This window comes from Ochotona princeps, chromosome 21, assembly GCF_030435755.1.
Source record: "Ochotona princeps isolate mOchPri1 chromosome 21, mOchPri1.hap1, whole genome shotgun sequence".
NCBI lineage: Eukaryota > Metazoa > Chordata > Mammalia > Lagomorpha > Ochotonidae > Ochotona > Ochotona princeps.
In genome coordinates this window covers 26643065-26670709 of record NC_080852.1, presented here as the reverse complement: position 1 = coordinate 26670709, position 27645 = coordinate 26643065, and the positions used below count along the sequence as shown (strand labels likewise).

The 27645-nt window shown below is 49.7% G+C and overlaps 4 protein-coding genes across 8 annotated transcripts in view; 1 reads left to right on the top strand and 3 right to left on the bottom strand.

Annotated features, from left to right (window-relative positions):
• RHOA (ras homolog family member A) overlaps window positions 1-11736 on the bottom strand; it is a 43320-nt gene extending 31584 nt beyond the window's left edge. Inside the window, exons 1-2 of one of the 3 annotated variants that reach the window (XM_058678685.1) lie at window positions 11565-11735; window positions 6188-6265 (exon numbers count right to left, since the gene is read on the bottom strand). The gene's annotated coding sequence lies outside the window, so the exon portion shown is untranslated. Of the gene's footprint in view, window positions 1-6187; window positions 6266-11564 lie in introns of all 3 variants that reach the window. The other 2 variants (XM_012925960.2, XM_058678684.1) reach the window with 2 other exon arrangements.
• A 203-nt stretch (window positions 11737-11939) lies between these two features.
• On the top strand, window positions 11940-14167 carry TCTA (T cell leukemia translocation altered). Of its 2 annotated transcripts, none has more exons than XM_004581461.4 (3): window positions 11940-12418; window positions 12740-12794; window positions 13423-14167. In XM_004581461.4, the coding sequence occupies exons 1-3, from the start codon at window positions 12196-12198 to the stop codon at window positions 13463-13465; spliced, it is 321 nt and encodes a 106-aa protein (XP_004581518.2). In that variant the 5' UTR covers window positions 11940-12195; the 3' UTR covers window positions 13466-14167. The 2 variants fall into 2 exon arrangements, with proteins under 2 accessions (XP_004581518.2, XP_058534669.1); XM_058678686.1 differs by having other exon boundaries at window positions 11940-12440; window positions 13423-13473.
• Window positions 14168-15135: 968 nt separating this feature from the next.
• Window positions 15136-21213, bottom strand: AMT (aminomethyltransferase). Of its 2 annotated transcripts, XM_004581462.3 has the most exons (9): window positions 20717-21213; window positions 20434-20601; window positions 19942-20022; window positions 18972-19103; window positions 18506-18584; window positions 18053-18198; window positions 16466-16646; window positions 16044-16199; window positions 15136-15928 (listed from the first exon to the last, which is right to left on the bottom strand). In XM_004581462.3, the coding sequence occupies exons 1-9, from the start codon at window positions 20807-20809 to the stop codon at window positions 15750-15752; spliced, it is 1215 nt and encodes a 404-aa protein (XP_004581519.2). In that variant the 5' UTR covers window positions 20810-21213; the 3' UTR covers window positions 15136-15749. The 2 variants fall into 2 exon arrangements, with proteins under 2 accessions (XP_004581519.2, XP_058534662.1); XM_058678679.1 differs by lacking the exon at window positions 18972-19103 and having other exon boundaries at window positions 20717-21212.
• Window positions 21214-22699: 1486 nt separating this feature from the next.
• On the bottom strand, window positions 22700-27347 carry NICN1 (nicolin 1, tubulin polyglutamylase complex subunit). Its single transcript, XM_004581463.4, has 6 exons — window positions 27090-27347; window positions 24504-24680; window positions 24140-24253; window positions 23608-23679; window positions 23319-23423; window positions 22700-23238 (listed from the first exon to the last, which is right to left on the bottom strand). The coding sequence occupies exons 1-6, from the start codon at window positions 27219-27221 to the stop codon at window positions 23197-23199; spliced, it is 642 nt and encodes a 213-aa protein (XP_004581520.2). The 5' UTR covers window positions 27222-27347; the 3' UTR covers window positions 22700-23196.
• Between the last annotated feature and the right edge of the window lie 298 nt (window positions 27348-27645).

Genomic DNA, 27645 nt, shown 5'->3' with positions numbered 1-27645 from the left:
ATCTTTAAAAAAGAAAAAGGAAACTGCATGCTTGGATGAGAAAGTGATGCAGCAAGAACTCAGGGAGACAGAAAACACTGAGAATCAGATTCAGAAATGTAAAGTGGGTTTGGAGGGGATATTTAAGTCAGGGTAGAGTCCCAAATCAGGGCAACAAGACCCTAAGGACAAAAGAAACACCTTCAGGCCCGGCACAGTGGCCTTGAACATGCCAGGATCCCATATGGGCACCGGTTCTAATCCCGGCAGCTCCACTTCCCATCCAGCTCTCTGCTTGTGGCCTGGGAAAGCAGTCGAGGACGGCCCAATGCTTTGGGACCCTGCACCTGTGTGGTAGACCTGGAAGAGGTTCCAGGTTCCTGGCTTCGGATCGGCACAGCACCGGCTATTGCGCTCACTTGCGGAGTGAATCATCAGACAGAAGATCTTCTTCTCTGTCTCTCTTCCTCTCTGTATATCTGACTTTGTAATACAGTAAATAAAAAATTAAACAAAAAAAAAGAGAGACACTTAAAGACATAGAAAAAGACATCGCCAGAAGGAAAATATGCTTTACACTTTAGAGAGCAAGTTTCAATTACAGGAAACATAGTATTATTATTTCAATGATTTATGGAAGCAATTTTCCAATAGGAACCCCCCTCCAACTGAACTATAAATGAATCCCACAAAAGCTCAAATAATGTCTTCTACCACCTCCTCCTAAGAAAAAGGTATCAGAAACACCATAAAATTGAAAATAAAGTCAAGACACATAAATTTTCCAACTCCTAAAAGGACCAAACCAACAACTTTTGTGCAAACAATAAACCTAGCTGAAAAATAAGTTAAACTCATAAATTTCTTCTTTACACCTCTCCATCCCACTATTTTCTTCATTGAAGGAAATAAATGCATATCTAAAGTAAAGAATGCACATTGCTTTATTAAGACAGAGGAAGGAAAGCTCCATGACAGCACCTTCAATTTCATATAAAAAATACAACAAACGGGCAAGCAATGGCTACGGTGGTTAACACACCAACTGAGGGCTTGGCGCTACAGCGTAGAGGTTAAAATCCTCTCCTTGAACGCACCAGGATGCCATATGGGCGCCGGTTCTAATCCCGGTGGCTCTGCTTCCCATCCAGCTCCCTACCTGTGGCCTGCGAAAGCAGTCAAGGACAGCCAAAAGCCTTGGGACCCTGCATCCCCCAAACCCCTGTGGGAGACCCGAAGAAGTTCCTGGCTTCTGGCTTCGGAATGGCTCAGCTCCAGTCGTTGCAGTCACGTGGGCAGTGAACCATCCGATAGAAAATCTTCCCTCTGTCTCTCTTCCTCTCTGTGTATATCCACCTTTCCAATAATAATAATAATAATAATAGACACCGCCTGAAATGCCCACATCCCATTCTGGAATCTCTGGTTTGAATCCTGGCTTTCCTTCTGATGCAGCTTCCTAATATACTCCTGGGAGGCAACAGACGATGGTTCAATTATTTGGATCCCTGCTGCCATGGGGGAACTGAAATGAGTTCCAGCCTCTGTGCTTCAGCGTGGCTCAGCCCCAGCAGTTGTGGGCATGTAGGGAATGAACCAATAAGTGGTGAATATCTATGTATTTTTGTCACTTAAATAAATAAAATGATGAGAAAAACTTCTTGAGGAAGAAAGTTTTTTTAAATCCATTTTTTAGTAACACATTTTTCATAAATTTTCAAAAGATATCTCACGTATGGATTTTAAAAATCTTTCTGTAATAAAAGCAACTTTTATTTATTTTATCTCTTTTGAAAAGCAGAGAGAAACGGAGAAACAGCTACAGAGTTTCCATTCGCTAGTTAAATCCTCAAATGCCTGCCAACAGCCAGGGTTGGGCAGAGATTGTCATCCAGGTCTCCTAAGTACATGAATCACCAGCTACTGCCCCCCAGGTGTGCGTTAGGAGGCAATATCCTGAATGTGCAATAGGAATACAGGATACATGCAGGAATCCCAGGATGCACCGGAATTGTCACACCAGATTCCACTCCTCGGTTTACTAATTCCACTTCCACCAACCTTCTCAAGTATCCTCAGAGCTTTTCCGAACTTATTAAAGCAGTATTCTATTCATTTTATACGTGCATTTCTGTACATCTGATGACTTTGCAATAAAAATACATAAATCTTTAAAAACAGTCTTCAACAGTTTATTAATACACTATAGATAAATGTCAAAGATGTGGCAGTGGCACATTCGGCTAATACTCTGCCTTTTGGCGCCAGAATCGCATATAGGTGCGAGTTCTTACCTAGCTGCTCCACTTTCCAATCTAGTTCTCTGCTTACGGCCTAAGAAAGCTGTGGAGGATGGCCCAAGTCCATGGGTACAGGGGACCCATGTTGGAGAACCAGAGGAGGCTCCTGGCTTTGGATTAGCTGAGTTCAGGCCGTTGCAACCATTTGGGGAGTGAACCAGCAGAGGCAAAATCTCTGTGTGCAGCCAGCCAGGAATCACTCAGCTGCTCCACTTCCAATCCAGCTCTCATAGGAGACCCAGAGTTCTTGGCTACGGGATTATGCTAGGCCCAGCCCTGACTGTAGTAGCATAAACCAGCTCTTTCTCCTTTCAAAATAACATATGACCCTTAAAAAAAAAATGAGAAAAGGCAACCAGAACAATAAAGTAACAGGATACTTATGTTAAAATTGAGTAACTTTTATTTCCTGGAAACAAGGCTGCGCTGCTGTCACCACTCCCTCTCCAAAAGTCACTGCTGATCTTTCTGGTTAGAAAATATTGTCCTTTAATCCTTAATCTCTAGCTGACTCATTTACTGCTACTAAACAGACATACCTATAGTACAAACAATAAACAATGTAACCGAACAATCAAGAAAATTAAAAACAAATGAGATAAGTGGAATGGTTAAGACAAAGAAGTGTACGGAGCTGCTACTATGGTGCAGTGGGTTATGGCACAGCTTACAAGGCTGGCATCCAATATTAGAACACCGCTGACAGGAGGAGGCTTTTATTCCAACCCTGAAGACTCCTAGATCCTCACCAAGGAGCACCGAGGACTACATCCCTACTGCCAAGGAGACCACGGGGAAATGGAGTGCCTTCGGAGACCAAGAACTCTGAGGTCAACCACCCCCATTTGGATCTACTACATGGGATGGAAGAAGCCCAAATCCTGCCTTGCAGGTTCCAACGTCATTGGAACAACAACCAGGATCCCTGAGCGGTCCGCAGAAACAGAAGAACAGTAAACTTCCTTCGGGACTAGGGAGAGGAGCTTTCCCTGGTCCTTGCCTGCTTTCAACTTTGGGTCCCCACCCCCTCTCATAATAACCATCAGGAGCGCTCCAGAAACCCCTCAAAACAAACAAACAAACAAAACTAGAATAGATAGACAAAGAACAACAAGGAAAGCTTAGAAACAGACAGGAAACGGCCAGCGGGATGCACTTATAACTCACTGGGTGGGACACAAAGATTAGTTACTCCTCACTGGGGTATGGAAGATTTCTCTGCACACCCCTCCTAAACATGCTCACCTAAACTGTTGACATATATCCTGTTAGAATTATAGAGTTAGACCACCTGAAAAACAGCCAGGTTCAGCGAAATCATGCTTCAATGCTATAAACTGATAAATACTAAAATTAAAATAGGCATGAGACAGCTGAATAGCAATCTAAGCCATTTTAAGGTGTATAGAACACGGTTGAATGTAAACCAAAATTGAAATGTCTATGGAGAAGTCATAGGTTGTGGTTGAGAACCTGCATTTTCCTATTAACATATTGGTTAATCAATACCATGTCAATTAATGCCGCAATGTTGTAAATGGTTGGAAATATTATGTTGGGACTTTTAATTGATTGGGATGATACTCTGCCGGCTCTACCTTCAGACCAGAGATGGTCTCACCAAGAAACCATTGAACTTACCAGGACAATAAGATGCTGGACTTTATGCTTGGTAAATACCTCCAATGAAAGAATGTCAACTGAATCTGAACTATGGAAATGCAACAAGGTGGAGCAATCCGCCATGGGGGGAGAGGGTGTGGGGAGGGGCAGGGGGAATCCCAGTCCATAAAAAAAAACATATATAACATAATGCCATGTAATTAGTTTAAAAAAAAAAGGAACTACAATAAAAATATGTTAAAAAAATAAAAAAAAAAGATTTGAAAACATATATGTTAAAAAAAAAAAACAAAAAACAAAAAAACACCGCTTTTAAGTCCCAACTGCTAAGCTTGCAATCCAGCTGCTTGCTAATGTGCCAGGGAAAGCAGCTGGGGATGGCGAAGAACTAGGGTTCCTGCCACTCACATGGGAGACCAGATGAAGCTACTGGCATAGGCTTGCCCAACTCTGCTTGTCATCGGCCACTTAGAGAGTGAATCAACAGATGAAAGGCTAAACTCGCTCTTTCTCTGTCACTCTAATTCTGCCTATCAAATAAATAATTTAAAAAACACAAAATCAAAACAAGTCTCTCATTTACAACTCAGGGAGAGACCAGTCAGCCTAGTGTTTGCATTTGGATCGGCTCAACTCTGGTCACTGAGGCTACAGAAGATCTTCGTATCTCCTTCTGTCTATATATCTGACTTTCCAATAAAAACAAATCTAAATGTGTGTGTGTGTGTGTGTGTGTGTGTGTATATGTAAATACACATTTATATATATATATGCATGTATTGCATGTCTGTGTGGTTTTTTTTTAAAGATTTATTTTGTTTTTATTACAAAGTCAGATATACAGAGAGGAGGAGAGACAGAGAGGAAGATCTTCCGTCCGATGGTTCACTCCCCCAGTGAGCGCAACGGCCAGTGCTGCGTCGATCCGAAGCCGGGAACCAGGAACCTCTTCCGGGTCTCCCATGCAGGTGCAGGGTCCCAATGCATTGGGGCCCTGCGGCGTGGCTTAGCGGCTGAAGTCCTCGCCTTGAACTCCCCTGGATCCCATATGGGGCGCCGGTTCTAATCCCGGCAGCTCCACTTCCCATCCAGCTCCCTGCTTGTGGCCTGGGAAAGCAGTCGAGGACGGCCCAATGCATTGGGACCCTGCACCTGCATGGGAGACCCGGAAGAGGTTCCTGGTTCCTGGCTTCGGATCGACGCAGCACTGGCCGTTGCGCTCACTGGGGGAGTGAACCATCGGACGGAAGATCTTCCTCTCTGTCTCTCCTCCTCTCTGTATATCTGACTTTGTAATAAAATAAATAAATAAATCTTTAAAAAAAAAAAAAAAGATATATACACACAAGCCCAGCGTGGTAGCCTAGTGGCTAAAGTCCTTGTCTTGAATGTGCCAGGACCCCTTATGGGCATTAGTTCTAATCCCAGCGGCCCCACTTTCCATCCAGCTCCCTGCCTGTGGCCTGGGAAAGCAGTCAAGGATGGCCTAAAGCCTTGGGACCCTGCACCCACATGGGAGACTGAAGGAAGTTCCTGGCTCCTGGCTCCTGGCTTCAGATTGGCTCAGTTCTGGCGGTTGCAGCTACTTGGGGAGTGAATCAATGAATGGAAAATCTTCCTCTGTCTCTCCTTTCTGTAATATCTGACTTCACACACACACACACACACACCCATACACACATCTTTAGGACCTGCCACCCATACTAGTGTGACTGAGTTTAACTTCAACCTTCAGCTTCCAATTCCAGCTCTCACAACACAAATTCAACAGTGATGGTACAAGTAACAGGCCCTACCACTACACAGGAGACTTGAACTGATTTCCCGGATCTGGGCTCCAGCCCTCCTCTGTAGACATTTGGGGAGTGAGCCAACAAATGGAAGCTGTCTCTCAAAATACAAAAATATTTAAAAATCAAAGCAGAGGACCCAGTGTGGTAGCCTACTGACTAAAATCCTCACCTGCATGCACCGGGATCCCATGTGAGTGCTAGGGATTCCTGTACCCGCTACTTCACTTCCCATCCAGCTCCCTGCTTGTGGCCTGGGAAAGCAGTCAAAGACAGCCCAAAGCCTTAGGACCCTGCACCCACGTGGGGGATCTGGAAGAAACTCCCTGCTTCTGGCTTCAGATTGGCTCAGCACTGGCCAGTGCGGCCACTTGGGGAGTGAACCAGTGGATAGAAGATCTTTCTGTGTCTCTTCTCTCTGTAAATCTGACTTTCCAATTAAAAAAAAAAACTAATAAATAAATAAAGCAATTTAGAAATTTTCTAGTTTCATACCTTATAGATGTACTGCAAGATCCACAGGCCTATGTGATAGAAGCTGTGCAAAGTACCTTGAATGTCTCAGACGAAAGACTATAAAAATACAGAAAATATTGGAAATTATTATCCATTTAGTTTACAAGAAAAAAAAGAAAGACATTATGTAAATAAACATGTATAAATGTTCAATGATGTAACTCTTCAGTGCACACTGCAAGAGAGGCACATGGGGCTAATGGTGTAGACAAGGTGTTAAGCCACGACATCACGACATGAATTGCCAGCATGCCATATGCATGCTGGTTCAAACCCAGATGTTCAATTTCTCTCCAAGTCCCTGCTAATGTGCCTGGGAGAGCAACATAAAATGGTCCAGACACCTGGGTCCCTACACCCAAACTGGAGACCCAGATGAAGCTCTAGGCAACTAGCTTCTGCCTGGCCACTGCAATAATTTGGGAATGAACAAGTGAAAGGAAGATTTCTCTCCACTTGCTCTGTTAACTCTGCCTTTCAAGTCAATAAATCTTCAAAACAAAAAAGGAAAAACAAGGACCAGCATGGTAACTTGATGGCTAAAATCCTCATCTTACAGGCTTCAGGATCTCATATGGATGCTGATTTGTGTTCCAGCTGCTCCACTTCCCATCCAGCTCCCTGCCTGTGGCCTGGGAAAGCAGTCAAGGACAGCCCAAAGCCTTGGGACCCTGCACCCATGTAGGAAACCAAGAAGAAGCTCCTGGCTCCTGGCTTCGGTTTGGCTCAGCTCCAGCCACTGTGGCCACTTGGGGAGTGAACCAGCAAGCAGAAGATCTGTCTATTCTTCTCTCTGTAAATCTGATTTTCCAATTAAAAAAATAAATAATTTTTAAATTCTGAAAGCTATGCATATAAGGAGAGGTCTTTAAAAACATTCATGAAAATGTGTTTTGAAAAAATTAAGCATGGACTTTCCAAAACACATTTGCACCTAAATAAAACTTTTAAAACTTATTTTTATTGAAAAGGCAATTTCGGCCCAGCGGTGTGGCCTAGCAGCTAAAGTCCTTGCCTTGAATGCCCCGGGATCCCATATGGGCGCCGGTTCTAATCCCAGCTGCTTCACTTCCCATCCAACCCCCTGCTTGTGGCCTGGGAAAGCAGTCGAGGACAGCCCAAAGCTTTGGGACCCTGCACCCGCGTGGGAGACCCGGAAGAGGTTCCTGGTTCCCGGCATAGGATCGGCGGCATGCACCGGCCCGTTGCGGCTCACTTGGGGAGTGAAACATCAGATGGAAGATCTTCCTCTCTGTCTCTCCTCCTCTCTGTATATCCGGCTTTCCAATAATAATAAAATCTTTTTTTAAAAAAAAAAGGCAGATTTACAGCAGCATTTCAGAACTATCCAAACCACTTGGACAGAACCCTTGGAATATGTAAATATTGAGACTCTGGGTTGATATCAGGTGGTGGTTCCTCATCCCTGGGTAGTGGAATGTGTGGAAAGTCATGAGTGGTTTCCCTCTTTGTCTCTTCCCTTCTCCCAGGAACAACAAAAAAATAACAAATTTGGAAGCAATGAGTTCACCTCAAGTTTCCTTAAGCATCGATCCTTCCCACCCTGATCAATCACATAATCATTATTAAAAAATGAAATTATACACACACATGGCAGATTTACAGAAAGAGGAAGAGAAAAAAAAGTTTTTCATCTGCTGGTTCTCTCCCCTGTTGTTTATAATGGCTGGAGCTCAGCAAATCCAAAACTTTTTTCAGGTCTTCCATGTGGATGTGGGGTTCTCAAGGCTTTAGGCCATCCTCCATTAATTTTCCAAGCCACAAGCAGGGAGCTGAATGGGAAATGGAATAGCTGGGACAAGAACCAGTGCCCATATGGGATGCCAGCACTACAGGATTAGCATGCTACGCCAGTGAGCAAGCCCTAAAACTTATTTTCTAATTTCATTTTCATCCAAACACCCTAATAATTTACTCACCTTCTTTAATTTAGAAGAAAAAAAATTAAGCTTATTTGCTATAAACTTCATGTTGGTTGCAATTCAATAATATATATGTATCTCATAGTTTGATTATTATTAACTCTGAAAATGTATTCAAAATCATTTGGAAAAAGCCCCAATGAAGTGACAACACCCAGAATGGCAGCCGCAGTGCCTATCTGATCATCTGTCATATGACTACCGTAATTATGAGTCTATAAGGCCTTCACTCAATACTACAACATTCCAGATTAAAAATAAGTCACTTGAAATGGGTTTTATAATAATTACTAACTTCAAACTATCCTGGAAATGTTAATTTACTTAATAGTGAGTATGCCTGCAAAAAAGCAAAGTAAGACACATATTTAACACTAACAATGTTAAATTTATTTGTTTGGGTGGGGCTGTGGCACAGTAGTTCCAATCCAGGCCCCTGCTAAGGCCCTGGTAAGTGCTAAGTTCCTGAAACCTGGACGGGACGCCCAGTCAGCAGCCGTGGCTCCTAGCCCTGGCCTAGCCAGGGCTCCTGCAGTCGTTTGGGGAGTTCATCCACCCTCTGCCTTTCAAATAAACAAAGAAATAAGCCTTTAAAAACAGAAATCAGAACTGTCACTGCAGAGCCTAGTCTGACATAACAAATGCCAATTTAAACATTTAGCTATATTAATGTCTAACTACAGGCAAACGGAGTTCCAGCAACAAGTGCATGAAAGGACAAACTAAATGGCAAGGGAGAACAAAATTCCTAGAGACCCTTTACAGCTACCAATATGTAAAGATCATTTTTTAATTCAGTTACTAGGTGTCACTTATCATTGTCACTAGCAGCTGTAATTCAGCTAAACCCAAGGTGCCATCTGTGGAAGGCCATCATGCTGAAATTCCTTCTCCAGTCTTGCAGCTGAGTTCAGCCCTCTCAGCTTTTAGCTGTGTCTTGCCAGCCCTGCTCCTATGCCCAGAAAACGCAGTGGAGGACGACCCCAACATCTCGGCCCCTGCCACCCACACAGGAGACCTAGATGGAATTCTAGACACTTCACTTCAGCCCAGCCCCACCCCAGCCATTGCAGCCATTTGTGAAGTGAACCAATGGATGGAAGATTTGTCTATATATAACCCTGCCCTGCAAATAGCTTTCTTAATCTTACAAAAAAAAAAAAAAAAAAAAAAAGGGCAACTTAAAAGACTCAGTAGCAGCTAACCCTCTGCTGTCATCACTTGTCCTCCACCCCAGCGACAAACACCTGAAGGTCTCCCTGCTTTTTCTCTAATAACTTCCACCCCCACATACCTAGAATAAACTTTTAAAGAGTTAACTGCCTGGCAGAAAAGGAACCAGAACTATGAAAATACTCCAATAGAACCAACCACTGCCACAGGCATGCGCCCAGGGGACTACCACCATGATGCATGTAGATCCTCCCCCGATCCACCCCGCAGCAGTCGCCCATGGAAGAGCCCACAGCAGCCTGAAAACACCTTATGCCGATCACTGGGCTGGGTCTGGAACAGGCCAGTCTGGACCGTGGTCATTCAAGACCCAAACACCTAAGCCAGGAATAGGCAGCCAAGGATGATATTCATCCATCTCCTTCAAATGACTGCAGTCGGACCCTCCACATATAGACTGCTAGAACTGGAACTCGTCTAGCAAATAATTTTTAGATTCTCTCAATCTATGCAAAAGCATCAAGATGTAAAGCGAACACACTAGAGGTAAGAGTCCTGAAGTGTAGCCAATTCCAAGCCAGCAGTTTTGGAAGTGTGCAGGACCTCTCTCACAGTGAAGAAAGAGTTCTGGTCTGCTTCTAACTAGACAACTCCAGAATGATCCTGGCTCATTCTGTCTCTAGAACTTAGCTTTACCTCCAGCATGACTGGCCCATAAGATGCATTTTAATTCTAAAATTCGGTATCTATGAAGATACAGGTTGACAGTTACCATCCTATTCTCTCCCGTACAGTCTTTGATCAGAACACAGGCTGTAAGCTCAGTGCTAGACTGACTAAAACCAAGCTCCACAGGATATGTTTAATGCTACAAAAAGCCATCAAGCAGACAGACACAACCTCAACTGAACCCAAACTTTTAGAATTCACTTGGGCCTAATGGATAGCACATTGCGTCTAACTGCATGTTGGCTACCAGTGAGGATGACAGGTGGCATGAACACGCTGGATTTTAAAATACATCTCCTGTTCGCAATTTTCAAAGGTGTCTAGGAGTTCAGAGGCCCTTACGGAAGAACAATTAAGAACTAGTCTTTGTAGTTCCAGTCCAAACAAGGTTGTTTGTGCTCCCCTCCCCAAATACTTCAAACAACCTCTACATCAGCCCAACCTTGTCTTTTGAACACTTGGGTGTGTGCAATACACTAAGTGGCTGAAAAAATTCTCACCACATACAGCATTAAAATAGGTTAACTTTTGAGGCCTTGTTTTAACACCCCCCAACTTCCAATTTGGTAGAGAACAATACAACCTGACTGCACACCTGCAAGACACACATATGTCAGAAGAAGGTCTTAAAGACAAAAAGAACCAAGCAAGCCCCAACAGACGCAAAATATTTCAATCAACATTACCGAAAAACCCAAGGGAAAGCAACACAGACTTTTTTGGGGGAAAAAAAAGCCATCTTCCACCATAAAGGACAAAATATTGCATCTAATCAAGCTGATGTGGGTGTAAATAACGCTGTTTAATAAAGACACCCTATTAACTGTGCATCCGACCCGTTCAGGTGAGCACCCAATCAAGGCAGTAACTTATACTAAAGCAAAACTACATATATTTTCATGCAACGTTATTTCAATCATCAAAAAGAAAAATTTTCCCCTTAGAAAACACCCTTTTACTTCCCAATGCTAACAACAGGTTTCAACAGGAGCTTTTCCCTTCAGAAAAAAACCAAGGCTACAGCATTAAAAAAAAAATCTCAAAGCACAGCTAGACGGGGTGTATAAAAGGGCGATTCACGTTTCACGTTCAATGTAAAAAGGCAAAATGGAGTTGTGAAGAGTTTCTTGCCCATTTTCAACTCGGCCAGCCCCGCGGCGCCCTGCGGCTTGCCGGGAGCCCCCGCCCAGCCCCGCGCGGCCGGGAGAGAGGAAGCTCGGCGGAGGGCGGGCGGCTGGGGCTCCGGCAGGCCCGGCCGGGCGGGGGAAGGGGCACTGGAGGCGGTGGGGCGCGCTTCCGGGGCCTGCGCGGGCGGGGCCGCGGGCTCGGGGAGCCCCGGGGCCGGAGTCCGGGGGGGCAGAGGCCGAGCAGTCGCCGGCCGGTCGGGAGAGCGCAGCAGGTGGGGCGCGGCCGCGGCGGGGCGACGGGAGGGCGGGCAGCCGGAAAAGTGCCGGGCAGGCGGGCGGGCCCGGGGTGCGCCGCGGCGCCAAGAGGGAGTCCTTCCCGCTCACCTCGGGCGACGACGACTCCGAGTCCGGCCTCTTCGCGCCGAGGGGACGCCTGTCCGCGAGTCGCAAGACCGGCGACGAGGACGGGCGGCTGGGGACGCGACGGCTCACTAACGAGAGAACCGACCGAGGACGGCGGGTGGCGGGCGGGGAGCGCGAGCGAGCGAGCGAGGGCGGGCGGTGGTGTCGACGGGAGGGCGGGGAACGACGTGCGCGTCCCCGAGCGCCCGGCGGGCTCGAGCCGGCCCTGGCCGCGGCCCCGCGCACGCGCGCGCACCCCCAGCTCAGCCACGATTGCTCAGGAACGCATCCACGCCCTACGAGCGAGCCGTTTAACCAATCCTGACGGCCGCGTGGGGCATCACGGGAACTCTGGGGCTATAAAAGACCCGGTTGCTATTTTATACTCCCGGAGTCGCTTATGCTTGAGGGGATTAGGGTGGGGCTAGGTGCGCATGCGCTGTGCTCCTACTCCGCCCCAAACTGCCAACTCTTCGCCCCAGCGAGGTAGGGCCCCCGCCCTGCCTGGTTTGACGCGTGCGCAGTCACGGAGCCTGGCTCCAGAAAACCACCTGCGCCTGCGCGGTGAGGACTACGGTGACAGTACCCCGGGGTGGGGCGCGGCGAGGCAATCATGGCGGAGTCTTGGACTGGACAGTCTTTGCAGGCTCTGCCGGCCACGGTGCTGAGCGCTCTGGGCGCCCTGGGCAGCGAGTTCCTGCGGGAGTGGGAGGCTCAGGACATGCGGGTGACCCTCTTCAAAGTGCTGCTGCTGTGGTTGGTGTTAAGTCTCCTGGGCATCCAGCTGGCGTGGGGTTTCTACGGGAACACGGTGACCGGGTTGTATCACCGCCCAGGTGAGGCTCCCCGCGAACCTCGGTGAGCTGGGCGCCCCTACTCCTACCAGTTAGGTTCCTCAGAATCCCTCTAAACTACCACTAGTCTGCCAACATCTTCATCAAAATTTGAGTAGGTACCCCAGCCATATCCTGTGATGCCAAATTCCCACCCTTCCATCCATCACCTGAACCCTCCAGACTGGGGACCCCGGTGGCCGATTTCCACACAGCAGTCCTCTGTTGCCCCTAACCTGAATTGGCCTACTACTGCCTGCCCAGACCCCCGCCTCCCACCCCAGCCTACCGCAGCTCTAGCTTTGGATGTGTTCCTGCCTTCAGGTCTAGGCGGCCAGAACGGATCCACCCCTGATGGCTCCACACATTTCCCTGCTTGGTAAGTAGATCCATCCCTCTCCCAGACCCCTCCTTTGGCAAGCAAGAGCACACACCCCTACGGCAGGGACAGAGTAGGTGATTCTCAAAGTAGCAGTGGTCTTGGGCATAAGATGCAGGTGTGACCTGGATAGGTCAGGGTTTAGGTTGGGTGTGACACTGAGGTCTGTGAAACCCATCCATGCACTGTTCAGCAACCCACGTGGAGGTGTTTGGTCAGGGAAGGTGCAAGGACTAGAGTGGAAGGAAAATAGACAAGACTGTGGAGTTTGAACATGAGAGTATGACTTAGGGACTGACTCAGGGAAGCCATGCCTTTATAAACACCTGCTTCCTGGCAGACAGATAAAGGGGTCTAGGACTGAGGGTGAGAGGTGCTACTGCCACTGTGAAGCAGCTGGGTTAGAATGGCAATGCTGTCCTAAGGTGAGAAACCAGGGGGAAAGAATGTGTCTGCACCAGCAAAGCAGGCCCCTGGTGGGCTGCAGATGAGCCAAGAGGTCTGAATTGCCATGCAGTCCTAGGGAGTCCAGCTTAGCCTCCAAGAAAAGGGGTTAGGGAGAGCCACTCGCATAAACTGCTCTGCTGCCAGTGGAATGAATAATCTCTTCTTTCTCCATCACTTTCAGGGAAACGGCAGCCAATGAACCTCTCAAAACCCATAGAGAATAAGGCCAAGCAAAGAGGTCTCCAGGATACAGGCCTGGGTCCACTGGTGCCTGTAGCAACTCCTGCAATTTCCCAGATACAAGGGGCAACATAGAATGCTCAACCTTGACACCAGGAGCGCCCAGGAATGCAGGGCTGGGCCTCCACTGCCCCTGACCCGGCCTCCAACAGCCCTAGGCACTGGGCAAGGGAAGAGGTACCTTAAAGAGACGAGGCGTGTTTGTTTTCTCCAGGGTCAGAGCACCAGGAGCCACTGCCTTTGGGTTGAGGAGGCCAACAGAGACTTTTTTCCGTCTAGGCTCTTCCCTGTCCCTCTTCTCATTCCACCGAGATGTGGCCCCACAAATATTTGTCCCTCTGAGAGGAAATCTGATTGATTAACTCAGACTTCTAAGGGAAGACTATTCTCCCCTAAACCCTGTGTTTTCTGGATTTTTTTGTTTGGATTGGCAAGGAACCAGGAAGTCCTGCCCTAGACTAGGACTTCTATTCTGTGGTTATTCATCTGGCCATTCAGGTATAAAGTGATGTGTCCTGGCCCAACTGGAGTTCTCCGCTGTGTGAGCCAGGCAATAGAAGTAGTCATATCCTGACTGTCCCAGTCATAGTTCTTTGTTCTTCTTGTGGGTGTGGGGAAGTCTGGGTACCGCCCACTAGTTGAGCCCCTGGGGTGATGACCTGCCCTCTCTGCTTCAGTGCCCCTGGGATCCTGGGTCTGTACCTGCTCCCATCCCCCCAGGGCATGCCTAAGATGTCCAGCAGCCCCAGAATGCTGTACAAGCTTGTCATTTCCCATCTTAACCTTGAACAAGAGGGGCATCTTCCTCTGAGCCCACAGACTTGTTCCTCCCTAGGAGCACCACATCTGCCCTCAGGAATCCTTAGTGGGGAAGAGCCATACTGGCCAGGGGAGCCTTCACAGGGGCAGGTGGCCAATGGCTCCATGGAAACACCTGTTCCTGAACCTTGTGATCCTGCACATGCCTCTCCCTGAGGGCCACACTTCCTCCTGCTCTGCTGGATCTCTACCTACCTCAGTACCCTGCTGCTTGTTTCCTCCCTGTCACATACCACATGTCCGTCTCGGAGCTTTTGCCTAGGCTGACTTGGTGGCAAAGGTATATCAGAAGTAGAAACACACCTAGCCCAATCACATGTACCCATTCCAGAAATAGATGTCTTCTGGCTGGCAGGATGATGGTCTCCCTGCAGAATCAAGGTCCCATATTTCAGGCTCAACTGAAGACACGGCTTATTAAACACGGAAATGCATCAGTCGTGTTGTTATTCATATGGGTCAAGAATATGCATGCACAGAGGGGACTACACAGGGAACCACCTGGACCCTGTTGCTCCTCAGGACACAGAACCAAGGTTCTGCAGAGGTAGAGGGACAGTGATGTGCCCAGTAGGGGCAATAACATTAGTTCTTACAGATATGTGCCCTCTCTAGGGGAACCTGCCCTGAGCCTGTCTTGGATGCCAGGAAGTCAGGCAATTGAGTTGGCACCCCAGCAACCCTGTGAACCAAGAACAAGAAAACCAGAGACCATAGCAAATAAGGAAGGAAGCTCATTTAATTTTTTTAGTATCAATGTCCAGGGCCAAAGGTCAGTTCAGGGTAAGGCAAGTCCAGGAAAAAGCTTGCCTGCCCGCCTGCCCGCCTGCCTGCCTGCCTGTTTGCCTGCCATGCCAGAGTCCTGGAGCTCAGAATAAGTGGCAAGCCGGCCACAGTAAAGCATGGCGAGGCCAACCTGGGAACGGGAAAGAATGAGAACATGTCCCCTCGGTCACCTCCCAAGTTCAAAGTACAAACCTAGTAGAGCCCTATTGAGCCAGCCCATGAGTCAGGCATCCTTCCTGCACAGGGAGAGTCAGCAGTTTGCATTTATGGAAAGCATACCAGAGGTGGCGGCCTAAGACTGCATTTCCCATAGTAACAACCCTTTGCATCGTGAAAAACCATGATGAGGTAGGTTGGCAGGCAGATGTATTCCTCCCTTCAGAGGTGAGCCTTGGCAAAGCAGGCAAAATGGCAACAGCTATAACTTCTTGCCTCCAAAAGACAAGAGTGGGGTCAGTGGGATCATGGGCTGAAATGGCATTGAACATAGGGTCCCAAATTGAAGTCAACCTGAGGTTGCAGAAAAACAGGTATTAAGGACCCCCCAACCAAACTAGAGCTAACTACCCACCCACTGTGAGTTCTACACTTCCTGACTAACCCTCTGTGGAATGCTTTCCAGGGCAAGACTCCTGAAGGGGAGAGTTCCCCCCTGAGCCATCCTCACTTGAGGGTATAGTAACTTGTAGGCACAAAGGGCATCTTGCTGACCATAGCCATCTGCTGCTTCCGCCGCACCTCTACCAGCAGCGTTGTTCCTGGCCGGCTGTACTCACAAGGCACATAACCCATGGCCACATTCTTCTTCAGGCAGGGCGAGGGACAGCCACTAGTCACAGCACCTATCCAGGCAGAGGCCATTTGTTAACATCACCTAGTCGAGGCCAGCCCCGTGCCCTCCACCCTCCTGAGGAAGAGACAAGGACCATCCCCCACCAGTTTCCCTCATCCACTTACCAATCTTGGTACCCTCCATGTTCAGGATGGGACTGTGTGCCCGCACAGGGGCCCCCTCACTTATCAAGCCCACACGCCTCCTCTGCACCTGGCCCTTCAGCTGGGGAACAATAACTTCAGCTCCAGGAAAGTCCATAGTGGCTCGGCGGCGCTTCCCTGGAACACAACATGCCAGACCTAAGCCACAGCCCCTAGACATGCTGGCCACAGAAGCTCATAGCTACAAGGACCCCTTCATTTGGGCTCCTTCAGGCTCTATCCCTGCACTGCGGGCAGGCCACTATTCCTCCAGAGGTTAGGCCACTAACCTCCAGAAGCTCCAAGGCTTTTAACAGCGCCATAACTGCACCTTCAGGGAACCTAAGTTACTTGCTTCAGGCCACACCTCCAGGACCCTGTCCTTTGGTGCCAACCTAGCTTACCCAATGTCCAACTGAGGCTTCCCTCCACAGGTGTAGTATGTTCATCAATATCATTCCCATACAGGCAGAGACCTGCCTCCAGGCGCAAGCTGTCTCGGGCTGCCAGTCCGGCCAGCTTCACCTCGGAGTTTTCCAGAAGAGCTGTCGCCAGGAGGACTGCCCCTGCTGCAGGCACTGAGATCTGCATGGGACACCAGACGGCAAGCAGGTGGGCAGCTGCAGTCATGTACCCTGCACTGCCCTATAACCATTCTTGTTCATTTTTGAAATATATTTTGAGGACCCAGCACAGTAGCCTGATAGCTAAAGTTCTCAGGCCTTACAAGCACCAGGATCCCGTATGGCCGCCAGTTTATATCCCAGCTGCTCCACTTCCCATCCAGCTCCCTGCTTGTGGCCTAGGAAAGCAGTAGAGGATGGGCCAAAGCCTTGAGACCCTGCACCTACAGGGAAGACCCAGAAGAAGCTCCTGACTTCTGGCTTCAGAATAACTCAGCTTTGGCCGTTGTAGCCACTTGGGGAATGAACCAGTAGATGGAAGATCTTTCTCTCTGTCTCTCCTTCTCTCTGTAAATCTCACTTTTCAATAAAAAGTTTTTAAAAAGCCTTATATATATTATATACACACATATTTTGAGAGGTAACGAAAGGAAACAAATCTTCCATCTGCTGGTTCACTCCAACAAATGCCTTCAAAAGCTGGGATCCAGTAACTCAACCTAGATCTCCCAAGTAGGTGGCAAGGACTAAAATATATGAGCCATCACTGCTGTTTTCTGTGGAGACATGTTAGCAGGAATTTGAAATTAGAAGTAGAGCCAGGGTCACAGCTTGGTAGCCTAGCAGCTAAAGTCCTCATCTTGCAATCACCAGGATCCCTATGGGTGCTAGTTGTAATCCCAGCAGCCCTGCTTCCCATCCAGCTCCCTGGCTGTAGCCAGGAAAAGCAGTTGAGGATGGCCCAAAGTCTTGGGACCCTGTACCCATGTGGGAGATCTGGAAGAAGCTCCTGGCTCCTGGCTTTGGATTGGCTGAGCTCCAGCTGTTGCGGCCACTTGGGGAGTGAATCATCAGATGGGGGATCTTTCTCTCTGTCTCTCCTCCTCTCTGTATATCTGACATTCCAATAAAAAATAAATCTTTAAAAAAAAATAGAGCCAGAACTTGAATCCAGACACTTTACCCAATGGGATACAGACATCTCAAGCTATATATTAACAAGTGTGCCAAATGCCAACCCATATATCCACTTTTTTTTATGCACTAGAAAAAAAATTTTATTTATGTATTTGATAGAGGAAGAGATAAGCAAAAATCATCCACCTGCTGAATCACTCCCCAAAAGGCTACAACAGCCGGGACTGTGTCCTGCTGAAGTCAGAAGCCTGGAAATCTAGCCTGAGTCTCCCACATAGGTGCAGAGACCCAAGCCTCAGGCCACTGCCTTCCCAGGTGCATTAGCAGGAAGCTGGATCAGAATTAGAGTAGTTGGGACTTGAACCAGCATCCAAATGGGATGCTACATCGTAGACAGAGGTCCAACTCGCCATGCCACAATGCCATCTCCAAACCCACTTCTTGACATACCTCCATACCATCCTCTCCTGTGTAGCCACAGCGGGTGACACGACAGCCAGATACTCCAAATACCTCCATCACAGCACTGGTCATGAAGGGCAGTGTCCTCAGGTCATGTCCCACGCCAGCCTGCAGTACCTGGGCAGCAGTGGGCCCTATACCCAAGGAGTCAGTGACCAAGCATCCAAATCCCAGTGCCCCTCAGAAATGGACTACAGCCTTTACTCAGGAATCAAAAAGCAAATCCAGGACAAGTACTACTCTGCCAGTAGGAGAGGGACTCTAATCCCTAGCCCAAGCATTGGAGGATTGGTGGGGGAGGGCAAAGGCCAACATGCACACTTAGAGTTACGCCACAGACAACACACACCACACCCTCCTCTTAGTATGGCCTCTGTGCTAAGTATTAGATGAACGCAGGAAAATCAAGGTTAGCTCCAAATCCAGCCTTGCCCCTCTTACCTTGCAGGGCCAGCAGGGCATTATCCATTACCTCCAGGCCCACATCACTGCCCCTGTTCTGCAGCTCCCTGACCTTGGCCTGAAAGGAAAGAGAGAAACATATTAGCCTCTGGGACCCCCATCCTAAGCACCTACCACAGGCTAGACATTACAGAGCTTGGTGTAGGAGAACAGACTCCCATCTTACCAAGTTGCAGAGCTACTAAGGGATAGGAATGATTGTAAGCCCAGGTCTACCACCTGTCACTTCTTCACCACAGGATTCTTACTTTGAGGTCAAAGCCAGCTTCTGGCTGCCTCCCTGTGTCCCCTACCACCCAGCCCTGACGTGCTCCAGGGCAGGTCTATGCAAGTCTTGCAGCCATTCATTCCTCAAAGAGCCACTTCTCCAGTCCCTGGGCCAGGCTTGCTCAGGACAACAGAGGGATGAGAAGGACAAGATACTGAGAACATAGAAGGGTTTTACCTGCATGAGGGCCAGGTCCTTATCCCGGCAGCCAGCATTGGATACCACATACAGGTATCCCTCAGAAGTGTTGGTCACAATCAGGTCGTCTACAATGCCTCCAGCCTCGTTGGTAAACAGTGACAGTGTCCCCTAGCATCAAAATGGAGCAGCTTGGCCTCCAGACCCACGAAGACATTGCCAAGAGTCATACACACACACACACACACACACACACACACATCCCTGGCTCTACTAAGCCACAGTAAACTCATGCTCAGAGTATGCAGGATGCATGGTTAGACCCAGATCTAGACTCTAATCTTCATGTACCAAGTAAACTTTACTCTCTCCCCACCTTGGGTGGGGGACTTCCCTGATTTCCTGGAAGCCTTTATTCCCCCTCCCTACTCAGTACCAAGCCCTATGTCACACTTCATCTATCACACCTAGGACTGGGTACTTTGTCCCACCTAGGCCTGGGGCGACTCAGCCAGTGTTCCAACCCCACAGCATACAAGTTTCCGAGCTCCCGTGGATGACTCTAGCACTTCACAGAGATACCCCAGTTGAAGTGCCTGAAGGTCAAGGGTCTCAAGAATCACGTGGGGATCTTTATTTTATTTATTTTTGTTTTGCTTTTTCTTCTTTTTTTCCTCAACACCTGGGAACCTTGTTAAAGGCTCTGATTGAACAAGTCTAATGCAGTTCCAGGAATATCTTCCTAGCAAGTTCCTCATAGGCAGTGAGAAGTTCAACAATACAAAAACCTTGCTTTCTGGTCTCCCAGCTTGATGTGGCAGTGGAGATAGCACCTCCCCCAGGCACAGCTGGAAATGACTCTCGGACTCTGTCCCTTAAGACAACAAAGCCTTGAGAAGGTGCATCTGACCCGTTTCTGTGCCCCACAGTCCAAGCCAGAGGAATCAACGCAGCCCAGTTGCTGGTTCATGATGGAGAACACCCACTAAGCAGAAATCAAAGGGCCCACCTGGTTTGGCTTTAGTTCTGCAATGTCTCCAACCACCAGACTTTCCATCAGTTTCACCCGGTCACGACCATGTATCTTGCTCTGGGAAAAAGATGGAAAACCACAGACCACTGGGCATCACACAGTCCCCTGTGCAGTCCAGCCCAGAAGGCACTGAGCAGTCTTTCAGTTCTACAAGTGGCAAGGCTCCACTTTCTAACTCCCCTGCATGACCCAGGACAGGGTGTGACTCAGGGGACCCAGAGGAGGACCCACACATTTCCGAAATACCCCGTTTTCCAAACCAATACCTAGCACAGAGGTTGAGAATTGGGAGTAATAGGAAGAGGGTGGACAACTTAGGGACATCCTGAGTTAATTCCCTCAGGGCCATGGCTCTTCTTGTATGGCTGTCCTTGGAACCCAGTTCCCTGGAAACACAGCTGGAGGAGTGCAGCTCAGTCAGCTGGGAGAAAGGCCTGGCCGAGAGACCAGGGAGCTGCCTTGGCTTACCTGCAGCATATGAGACACGTCAAAGAGCGAGCAGTGGTGGCGCGTGTGCAGATGCGAGGCAGTGTGACTGTCCTGGTACTGCACAGGCAGGCTCCAACCTGCGAATGCCACCATTTTCCCTCCGTGGGCCAGGTGAAAGTCATAGAGTGGCGTCCTATGGAGCACATCCTGTGGGGAGTGGAGTTTAGTACCACCAGGGTCCTAGCCCACCCCATATCCCTGCAGCCTCCCCACCTACCATCCCTCAAAGATCACCACCAAATCCCAGCACCCTCTATCCCACCTGTGCATTACTGAGTGGACGACGCAGAGCTGAGGGGAGCGCCTGCAAGCGCAAGCCCAGAAGGGACACCGTGCTCACTGCTCGTCGCTGCATTGTCGCCTACAACCCATGCAGCCGGCGCTGAGAGGCCACCAGTTTGCCAGGCACGCCGGGAGATGTAGTCCAGGCCAGAGCTCGGACAGGTCTCTCCAAGCCTGCTAAGAGGAATCAGAGGAGGGGGAGGGTTCCCCCGAGGACTGGCTGGAATTTAAAACAGCTAGAGCAGAAACTCCACACAGCAGGGAAACAGCCTTAGGCTCTTCCCCCAAAGGCTAATTGGTGGCAGAGCAGGTTGTCCAGAGCTGACTGACCAACCCAGAGCCAGGGGCAGGGGTCAAGGCCTCCCCACTGCCTCCCACCTCCAAAAGTCAAAGTTCAGCAAAAGACTGACAGGTACATTCAGAACTTCCTGCATGTAAGGTTAAATTGGGGAATGGGAAGGTGGAGGCTGACAGAGGGGCCCAGCATCCAGGTGGTAAGGATCCCAAATTCCCGCCCCTGGCAGACAAGGTAGTCGGCACAATCACATGCATTTCATTAAGTGTTTATTGATCTTGCTGCACACCAGGGCCTGTATGGGTGCTAGAGGCAGCTGTGAACGCAGTACGCACACACACACACACACACACACAGTGGCGATCATCCTTTTAGCAAAAGCTAAGTGGGACTAATAAATGCAGGTAACCACAATGTTGAACACAGAGGGTGGACACCAAAAAGTGACTTAATAAAAAGTTAAGGGCTTACTATGGTAGCCTCACCGTGCACGTGCCCAGGATCCCATATAGGTGCTGGTTCTAATCCCAGTAGCCCCACTACCCCTCTAGCTCCGTGCTTGTGGCCTGGGAAAGCAATCGAGTCAGATTTGCAGAGAAAAGGAGAGACAGAAAAGATCTTCCATTTTCTAGTTCACTCCCCAAGTGGCCACAACAGCCAGAGTTGAGCTGATCTGAAGCCAGGAGTCTGAAGCTTCCTCCAGGTCTCCCTTGCAGATGCAGGGGTCCAAGGCTTTGGCCCATCCTCTACTGTTTTCCCAGGCCACTAGCAGGGAGCTGGATGGGAAGTGGGACCACCGGGATTAGAACTGGTGCCCAAGGCCCAGCGGCATGGCCTAGCAGCTAAAGTCCTCACTTGAACGTCCCAGGATCCCATATGGACGCCAGTTCTAATCCCGGCAGCTCCACTTCCCATCCAGCTCCCTGCTTGTGGCCTGGGAAAGCAGTCCAGGACGGCCCAAAAATTTGGAACCCTGCACCCGCGTGGGAGACCTGGAAGAGGTTCCTGGTTCCTGGCTTTGGATCGGCACAGCACCGGCCCGTTGCGGCTCACTTGGGGAGTGAATCATCGGACGGAGGATCTTCCTCTCTGTCTCTCCTCCTCTCTGTATATCTGACTTTGTAATAAAATAAATATATCTTAAAAAAAAAAAAAAACTGGTGCGCATAGCAATCCTGTCATGTGCAAGGAGAGGATTTTAGCCACTAAGCTAGTGCACTGGGTCCCAAAAATATAAATCTTAAAAAATCTTTTTTGTTTAAAATATAAGGTGTTAAGCCCACGCACACCTGTCCAATTTTCTAGAAGCAAGACACTCAGCAGTACTACTTCCTACTAGCCCCTAGGCACCAAGCAAAACCAGAGGGAAGCAGGATTCTCTCCCTAGCTTAAGCACAGCCTGTGGCATTTCATGGCTGGCTTAGGGGTAACAGAAACTTCACTGGCTCTTAGAAGGCATTCATGAGAACCCTCCCTTGGGCCACACCCACAGAGTGGATCCCTCAGCCCACTGAGCATGGCAGGGACATGCAGTGTTGGGTGAAAGACAGATCTCCCATCTGCTTCTCAGGCACATCCTCTTGAACACACATCCAGGAGCAAGCCCAAGGAACCAAAGGACACAAGCTATGCAAAAGTCCCAGCTTTGCTTCCCAGGCAGGCAGCAGCAGAGTTTAAACAGGAAATTTATTTTGGTGGGCATGATACAAAGGGAAAGAGGGCCCCAATCTCCAGGGCTGCTAAGGCAGCAGCGGTCTCCCAGGGTGACATGAAGCAAATGCCAGAAGGTTCATCCCAACCCACTGCATGCAGAGTGAGGGCACAGGTGGAAGATGGGTATGGGGCAAGGGTGAAGGTTGGCAGAGGGCCCTCAGGGGTTCTTGGAGTATTTTATTTTATTTTGTTTTAGGTAGGAGAAGAAAGAAGAGTTGTGTTGCAGCCTGGTGAAGATGGAGGTGGACCCCTGCCAGGAATTTATACCAAAGCATAACAGGGAACTAACCCCTCCCCTGCCCTGAGAATCTCCAATCAGTGATGACGGCCCAGGCAGCATGGCCGTACAGTCAACACTCAGAATGCGCAGGGAAAGCACTTCAATCACTGGTGGACCAAACCCAGCCTGGATAGGCATGGGCACAGCCAAGGTCTTGGCTGTGAATCATTGCTCAGGTGTAGGAAAGCAAGTTCAGGTCGTAACAGCCATCCACCTGCAACACAAAAGACCCTCAGGCATGAGGCTCTCAGCACAGGGCAAGCCAAGGCCAAGGTGAGGGAGGCCCTCACTCACATCAAAGCGGCCGATCCTCGTGGAGCTGGGACTGGCCCGAATCATCTCTGTCAGCGCCCACATCTGCTGCACCTTGGAGGAGACGCTGCTGGGGTCCGGGAAACCCTGCTCCGAAAGGAGGCGCTGGTAACCTTAGAGCACTGGGGTGTGGATAGGGGATCACGCCGGATTTAGGACACTCCACCTCAGGCCAGTGACCTTCTCAAGATGAGCTCAGGGCCCGTTAGCAGCAGGCAGCTGACACCAGGGCCAGGGCCAAGCACACTTCTTTCATGGGGTGAAAGCTTACCTCAACGAGGGGAGCGGGCTGCTCACAGGGTGCAGGGTGAGAAAGCCACTTGGGGAAGGTCATGGAGGGGCTCTGCAAAACACAGGCCAACTGCCCTGAGCGACACCGAGCAGCAGGGAAGGGGTTCTCCAGGAGCAAGGCCACAGTCCCCAGGGGCAGAGAGAAGGAGGAGCCCCTGAAAACCTTCAGGAGGTCCAAAGGCACAGTGAGACTACCTAAACTCTCCTGCACCAGAAGGAAGCACCAGGGGCAGCAGTAGCCGCTGACAGGTCTCCCGGCACCTGAAGGCTTCCCTCAGAAGGTGGCAGGTGGCCCCCATGTTCACAGCCTTGTCTCCAATCATGAGTCTTCCAGCATTCACACCTGGCCAACCTCTCTGAATACTGTCTCCCGATCATCACCATCCTTACCCATTACTTGCCCACCAGCCCACTAGCCTAGCTCTCCCAGTCACAGTCAGGGGGATTAGGGTGGGGTGGGGAAGCCTCTTGGGGAAGGGGTGAGCCCACTCCCCTAGGCAGCAGTCACTTACTTTTGGTCCCAGCTGGTAGATCTTCAGCTCCTCCACAGTGAAAGATAGCCACAGTGGTGAGGGCTGCCGTAGAATCAGGCGCAGCTCCACCACTCGGTCCATGTCGCAAAGCATCTGATAGACAGACACAAGGATCCAGAGAGGATCCAGCCAGCCCACCACCCAGAAGCCTCCCAACCAGCCAAGAACCAAGATGCTGGCTCCCTGCTGGGCTCCTCTGGGAAGGAGAGAACAGTGGTGCTCCCTCCATGGCCCTTCCCCGAGAGCAGTAGCCCAGGTAACATCTCACTTTTCACTCCAGAAATATTATCCACAGGCCTTCTCCTCCTCAAGGTTGCCCTGGCCATGCTGGGGCCCAGCTGACCTGGTGCTGGAACAGCGATACATACTCCTGGGCTCCCTCCTCACTGTGCGGGTCGGGCATCAGGCAATGGTTCCGAAGGCAAGTCACCCATCTGCCTGGGCCATGTGTTGAGGTTTGCTGACGGAAACGGATGGTCAGGAAGGCTGTGTAGTAGTTCTTAAAGGTGATTTCCTGCAGCTGGAACACATACACACCACAAATCAGAGCCCCCAAACTAGGTTCTTTTTTTTGTTTGTTTAAGTTATACTGTAAAGACACAGTGACATTTTCATCTACTTGGCCATAGGATTGAAAATGGAGCAGCCAGGATCTGATCCCACAACCCATACAGAATGCTAGTGCCAAAGGCAAAGGTTTAGCCTACTATGCCAAGGCAGCAGTCCAAGCGGGCTGTCTTCTCTTTTAGTACTTGGTCTTGCATTCAACAGTTCCACAAGTATAACTGGGGTCCACAGACCTCTTAACTTGGCTAAAAGTCCTCCCAGTCTGAATAAATAGGTCAGACCCATAAACCATGACTGGGATCTCACCACATATCCCAGACACTGCTAGAGAGCAGAGCCCTACCCTGGAAAAGGTGGATGATGCCTGGCGGCTGAGGCCTGAGACAGGAGGCATTAGGTACAGGGAATGTCAAGGTAGCACCTGGAGAAGGACAGGAAGGTGACTGGACTCAATCAACATGACCCAACCAGGGTCAGCACTGTGGCCCATCAGGCGAATCCTCTGCCGGCTGGTGCCAGCATTCCATATGGCCACAAGTTTGTATTCCTGCTGCTCCATTTTGATCCAGCTCCCCGCTGATGGTCTGGGAAAGTAAAGGAGGAAGGCCCAGGTCTTTGGGACCCTGACTGATTGTAAGAGACCCAGAAAAAGCTTCTGGTTCCTGGCTTTGGATTCACTCAACTCTAGCCATTGCAGCCACTTGGGAAGTAAACCAACAGATGGAAGATTTTTCTCTCTGTCTTTCCTTCTCTCTGTAAATCTGTCCTTTCAATAATAATTTTTTCTTTTTTTCTTTCTTTAAAGATTTATTCATTTTTATTACAAAGCCAGACATACAGAGAGAAGGAGAGACAGAGAGGAAGATCCTGTCAGATGATTCACTCCCCAAGTGAGCCGCAACGGCCAGTACTGCGCCAATCCAAAGCCGGGAACCAGGAACCTCTTCCAGGCCTCCCAGGTTCCCAAAGCTTTGGGCCATCCTCAATTGCTTTCCCAGGCCACAAGCAGGGAGCTGGATGGGAAGTGGAGCTGCCGGGATTAGAACTGGCACCCATATGGGATCCCGGGGCGTTCAAGGTGAGGACTTTAGCTGCTAGGCCATGCCGCCGGGCCCATTTTTTTTTTTCCCAAAAAAATCACCCGGCCCAGCATGATGGCCTAGTGGCTAAAGTCCTTGCCTTGTAAGCACTGGGATCCCATATGGGCGCAGGTTCTAATCCTGGCAGCCCTCTTTCCCATCCAGCTCCCTGCTTGTGGCCTAAGAAATCGGCTGAGGACGACCCAAAGCCTTAGGATACTGAGCCTATGTAAGGGACCCAGAGGGAGCTCCAGGTTCCTGGCTTTGGATTGGCGCAACTTGTTGTGGCCGCTTGGGGAATGAATCATAGGACAGAAGATCTTCCTGTCTCTCCTCCTTTCTGTATATCTGACTTTCCAATAAAAATAAAATAAATCTTTTTAAAAAAATTACCCAACAGGGCCAGTCACAGTAGCCTAGTGGCTAAAGTCCTTGCCTTGCATGCACCAGGATCCCATATGGTCGCCAGTTCCTATCCCGGAAGCCCCACTTTCCATCCAGCTCCCTGCCTGTGGTCTGGGAAAGCAGAAGAGGATGGCCCAAAGTCTTGGGATTCTGCACCCACGTAGGAGACCCAGAAGGATCTCCTGGCTCCTGGCTTTGTACTGGCTCAGCTCAGCCTTTGCGGTCACTTGAGGAGTGAATCAGCAGGTGGAAGATCTTTCTCTTTGTCTCTCCTTCTCTCTGTAAAATGTGACTTTCCGATAAAAATAAAATAAGTCTTTTAAAAAAATCACCCAAGAAAAGTTTTAACAACACAGGTGTCTGGGCTCCACCTCAAGACAAATGTAGTGCATCAAGAGTTCCAGGGCTGGGCCCTTTAATTAAGTGTCCCAGATAATAGTAAGGAACAGGTTAGGGGAGGACACCACATGACAGCATGAGGCACAGAAGTAGGAGGGGGGCACAGGACTTGTCTGCTCACTCCTGCCGATCTGAGAATGCAAGGGACCCTGGGAACTGGAGCCACTTGGGAGGATGCAGATGAAGAAAGGTCTGCGCCTGGTCTCTGGGGGCAGGGTTGTAGCAAAGAGAGCGGATGTCCCAGGCTGTGGCCAGGGCCACAAAGATCTCCTCGCCTCTCTATGGCAGGTACGCTGTCCTTGATGCGGAAGAGATGTCAAAAAGAACACAGCGGCAGGTTCCAGTCTCTGTGCTAACCGAATAAATACATACATGAACGGTTAGCATTCGCCACGCGCCAGGGACACTGCAGGGACTCCGCCTGAGGAACGCCCTCCCAGCTCCGCCCCGCCCCGCCCCGGCAGTGAAGGCTGGCTCACCTGGAAAGGCGCGACGCTGGGAAAGGTGACATCGATGACCAACACTCCAGGCCGGCCTTGGGAAGTCCGCACGTCACCCACCTGCAGGGCTACGGTGCCTTTCACATGGCAGGGCACCAACACGCGCGACATGATGCCCGCTGCTGCAGTAACCGAGCGCAACCACCGCCGCTCGCTCGGGGGTGGGGTGGGGGCGCCAATCACTGGTCCTTTCTGGCCACTCAAGCCCAATCCCAAGAACTACAACTCCCAGGAGGCTTCGCGGCTCAGCCCGACCAGCCAGTCCTCGACGCGCGGGGCGGGCCGGAAGCCGGAAGTGCCTGCGGGCCTTCTCTTCCAGCCTTCTTCGCTGTAGGCTCCTGGGAGGCCGCGGCGCCGCCCAAAACGGTCCAGCTTGTGGAGGAGGAGTTTCTCCCATCTGAAGCCAGGAGCCTGGAGCCTCCTATGGGTCTCTGTAGGATTAGCTTGCAAAATCACTGTGCTGGCCTAATTAAAAAAAAATGTAATTTCTATTATTTGAAAGTCAGCAACAGAGAGAGAGAGGACTCTTTCATCT